At 49.0% G+C, this 4,433-nt stretch overlaps 1 protein-coding gene across 1 annotated transcript; it reads left to right on the forward strand.

The window, feature by feature from the left end:
• The first annotated feature begins 558 nt into the window (after nucleotides 1-558).
• On the forward strand, nucleotides 559-3,538 carry LOC147436721 (transcription factor MYC3-like). The gene has a single exon (XM_086486163.1). It carries the CDS (start codon nucleotides 853-855, stop codon nucleotides 3,304-3,306), a length of 2,454 nt encoding a protein of 817 aa, XP_086342289.1. The 5' UTR covers nucleotides 559-852; the 3' UTR covers nucleotides 3,307-3,538.
• The last annotated feature ends 895 nt before the right edge of the window (nucleotides 3,539-4,433 follow it).

Consider the following 4,433-nt stretch of genomic DNA (forward strand, 5'->3'; position numbering starts at 1 on the left):
TGTGTATTATGCACTGCGTTCAGATGGCTTGATGGTGTGATAAGCGTCGGTGATTAACCTATTGTAACCAGCACTCGTCACTGCGAGTCGCCAGCGTTGAAGATGAAGAGAGGGAACCGATAGAGAGAGAGAGAGAGAGAGTAAGAGAGAGCGCCTTTTTTGGTGTACGAGGGGAGCGGCAGGGCGTGCCCTACCCCGGCTACCCGACTCCGTAAGCAAAACAAAAGTCAGAGAGAGCGCCTTTTCCAGCAAAGAGCGGAACAGCACCTGGACGCTGTCCGAATCAGACACTGTTACTCTCTCTCTCTCTCCCCCAATGGCCGCGGCCCACAACAGAAGGGAAAGCACTGAAAGCAGCAATCCACACAATGCAACTGAAGTTACACTTCACGCTCCAATAAGTGCCCACAAATCACACAACAGTGAACACGCAAAATCACCCACAGAAAACAGAGAGAGAGAGAGAGAGAGAGAGAGAGAGATATGACGCTTACATTATATAATGCTCCCTTACGCTGTTCTGCTCTCTGTTCTGCAGACCACCATCTCTGTCGCTCGCGCTCCTTGGGTTCTCTCTCTCTCTCTCTCTCTCTCACATGTCACACACACAAACATACAATTAAAAATTACCAAAAACCACATGATCGCAAACGCAATGACGCACGCACTCGCACTCTGAAACAGTACCAAAGGGTACCCATCGATCCTGCACTACACCAACCCCCCCCCAACTATATCCTCTCCGCCCACACCCTTCTCTCCCCCAAATTTCACAACCACTTTCCCTTCCTCCCATGCCCCTTCCTACCCCATCCACACCACTCTCAGTCCTCCCTTGCACTATACCTCTCCATGGCAGCAGCTGCTGCATGCTTTGCCTCCCCTGATCTCTTCTCCGGCTTCGACCAGCTCTGCGACGATGACCATGCCTTCCTTGAAGCCTTCATTGGCTCTTGTGATGACCCAATTTTCACTGAGGACTCATCCTCACCTGCTGTGAATGTGCCCGCACCATCTGCTTCACCAGCTGCACGCCCAGATGCGGGCACAGCCAGGACACCCGGGGCACCAGTGGCCCTGGCAGACAACAGCTTCCAACAGCGCCTCCAATTGGTTGTGGAAAGCTGCATGCCTCAATGGACCTATGCCATCTTTTGGCAGCTCACCGTGTCTGGCAAAGGACAGCAGGTGTTGGGGTGGGGCGATGGCTATTTCAACCCATTGGAAGAGCAGAGCCAAACAATTGTAAGTGAGGCTGACCAGCAGCTGCGGAGGAAGATTCTGCGAGAGCTCCAAGCCATTGTCGGTGACGATGGAGGGGCTGCTGCTGGTTTCGATGCCCTTGATGCAGATGTCACTGATACTGAATGGTTTTATCTTGTTTCAATGCTCTACTCTTTCCCCCTTGGAATAGGAACTCCTGGAAAGGCCTTCGCAAGCTCGGGTCATGTATGGTTGCATGGCGCTCAAAGCCGCCCCGACTGTCCTTGCCCCAGGGCCCAGCTTGCCCAGCGCTTCGGTATTCGGACCATCCTTTGCATCCCCATCGTCAATGGGGTGGTTGAGCTCGGATCTACCAGTCTCTTAACCGAAGATCCAACTCTGATTCGTGGCATCACATCCATCTTCTCCACTCGCTTCCATCCACCACTGCCCTTGTCCCGTCCATGTATTATGCCATCGCCTTCATGTGGAACAGGGGAATCTGCTGTCTCCAGCACCAGCTGCATACCCTCCTTCACAGATGCTGTCTCCTCTGGTCAAAGCAGCTATGCCACAGGCCATGTGAAGAATTCTCCATTCACTTCTATGCCTCCTCAACTGAGCAATTATCCTAGCCAGCATCCCTCTCCACCTAGCAAGCATGGTGGCTCTGTTGCAAATGGAATGGTGCCCAATCAGAGACACAATTTCAATGCCCCTCTTCAAGCACCTCTTAACAACGGCGTCCAACTCACATCCTTGCTTTCTTCAGGTAAGAGGATGAATAATCAGGACAGATTCTCAGCCTTAAGTGAGCTCACATTTTCAGACGAAAGCTCCTCTTGTCTGATGTCCAAAGTGAGCAAGCCCCTGGACACAAATCTCATGCTGAAGGGTGATCCTTACCAGCAGGTGAGCCTGGGCTTCCCTGAGAATTCACGATCCATGGGAAGCCACTCAGGGAATGCTGTGCCATTTCCACTCACTTCAATGGTTACATCAGCCCGTATGTTCAACAATGGAATGGCTACCATAACAACCCCACAGATGGGAGCTCAGAAACCTCACAACATGTCCGGAAAACCCCAATTCCCCTCTTACTCTACACAAAGCATCAGCGTGTCCACAGTAAGTTCAGTAGATTGCATTTCTATGAAACCCAAACCTGTTCCGCAAGGTATTGAAAGGCGCGACATCACGCATAAGGTTGATGCACTTGATCAGAGTTCTAGTCAGACTCGGCCTCCTATGAATTGTTTGCCACAGGGGATGGGGAATCCAGCCCAGATCCATCAACAAGCGCCCTCACAAGGTGTGGTCAGCAGTAATGGGAGGAGAGATGACCTACTAGGAATGCGCTTGAGCAGTTCCCACCCTTTTAGTAGGGAGTCAGAGCATTCAGACATGGAGTTGTCTTTCAAAGATATCGAGACTTGCATCCCAATTGTTGAACACAAGCCTCGTAAACGAGGCAGGAAGCCTGCCAATGGCCGAGAGGAGCCCTTAACTCATGTGGAAGCTGAGCGACAGCGAAGAGATAAATTGAACAGACGCTTCTATTCATTAAGGGCAGTTGTACCAAATGTCTCCAAGATGGACAAAGCCTCACTTCTTGGTGATGCGGTAGCATATATAGAGGAGCTCAAGAGCAAGGTTCAGGAGCTAGAGCATGGGAAGAAGCAGATTCTTGATGGGGCAAACCCCAACAGCAAGGACAGCTCTTCCGAGGTCATGGCAGCTGCTGCAGACGAACCAACCACTGATAAGGAACAGGACGCATCTACAAGCCTGGAAATGAAGGCGCTGAGCTCTCCTCCTTGCTTGCATCGAAGCTTGGACATAAAAGTCCATTTCCTCCCTTCAAGAGAGGCCTTGATCCAAATTGAGAGCTCAAGGCAAGATCATCCTGCAGCAAGGGTTGCAATGGCTTTGAAGGTGTTACAGCTTGAAGTTCTCCATTCGAGTGTATCTCTTCGAGACGGGCTTCGTGTGCATCAGTCTACAATAGTGCAACTTCCAGACTCCCAATTCCTTTCAGAAGAAGAGCTTGTAGATGCAATTGCAGCAAAAGGCTCTGTGGGCAGTTGTGAAAATTGCTGCTGAATTTCTAGAATTGGAAGATCGTTTGGAAGAGCAAAGATGACAGAGCATTGTGGCTCCTAGGAAAGTAGGAATCATCTCAAGCCGAGAGAAAGGCGAAGGCTTAATGTGTCCATGCTTGACTGGCTTGTATCGTGTACTTGTACAAACCCTTGATTAGCAACTGTCTGTTTCATGTGAGATGAGCGGCTTCAGTTGTAAGGTATTTAAGATAATGATGATTTTCTTTCATCTACTTATTTACCATTTGTGTGTAGCTACTGAAGATCCCATCATGGGGTCTTCATTCAAGACCCCGTGTTATTTAGTCCTGAGGATGAGGAAGCATGGTAGTCATCATTTCGGCTCGGGGTCCCAATGTATAATCATGTAAATATACCACGTGAGTTCCGCAGGGGGGAATGTGCACCTCAGGGTTTTGTTTTTAAATGTGCACCTCTAGTGGAATCCAAGGTCTCATTCATCTGGGAATCATGTTTGGTTATATGGAAGTGCCTGTGACTAGAGATTAGAATCAGATAACACACATACACAATGCGAGGATAGATGAACAGAATGACACTTTCTGGCATGGAGTTTACCAAAGGCACTATACCAAGGACTCTGTTAACTTTCTTTACACCCCTAACTTGATACAATCTCGAAGCCAACTTTTCCATTGTTGAGAAATTATTTGTTTTCTCCTTAACGATGAGTATTTGAACGTCAAATGGTATGATATTATGAGTTTGCCAATACATCATGAAAGGCGGGGATCCCCCTCAGACCATCGCATAGTTACCAGGAACGGGAAACCGGAACGGGAACGCCGAACAAAATGCCATTCCCTGTTACGGGTGGGATTTGGAACCGGAACTTGGAATGGGAACGGGGAACGGAGACCTGAAAACGGCCATTCCCTGTTACTATGAGACCATGGCCTTCAGAGGGATAGGATGTCTGTTACGGGCCTTGTTCGTACGATTGGCCTTGCTGAGCTGTATGTCTCGCTAGGGTGTCTATATCAATAAATATTTTTCATTGCACATTTGGTGTTGCCTTCCCCATGTATATGTGGTTTGTTTTGAGTCTAGTTTCGTTTATGTCAGGGTCTTATTCATTGGCCACCAACTCTCAATGAGAAGGTCAAT

Source organism: Adiantum capillus-veneris, chromosome 17 (assembly GCF_014529385.1).
Source record: "Adiantum capillus-veneris isolate H3 chromosome 17, ASM1452938v2, whole genome shotgun sequence".
Taxonomy (NCBI): domain Eukaryota; kingdom Viridiplantae; phylum Streptophyta; class Polypodiopsida; order Polypodiales; family Pteridaceae; genus Adiantum; species Adiantum capillus-veneris.

Bases quoted from the DNA above. Each gene is read 5' to 3' on its own strand.
- LOC147436721 (XM_086486163.1), top strand. From the start codon at position 853: ATGGCAGCAGCTGCTGCATGCTTTGCCTCCCCTGATCTCTTCTCCGGC.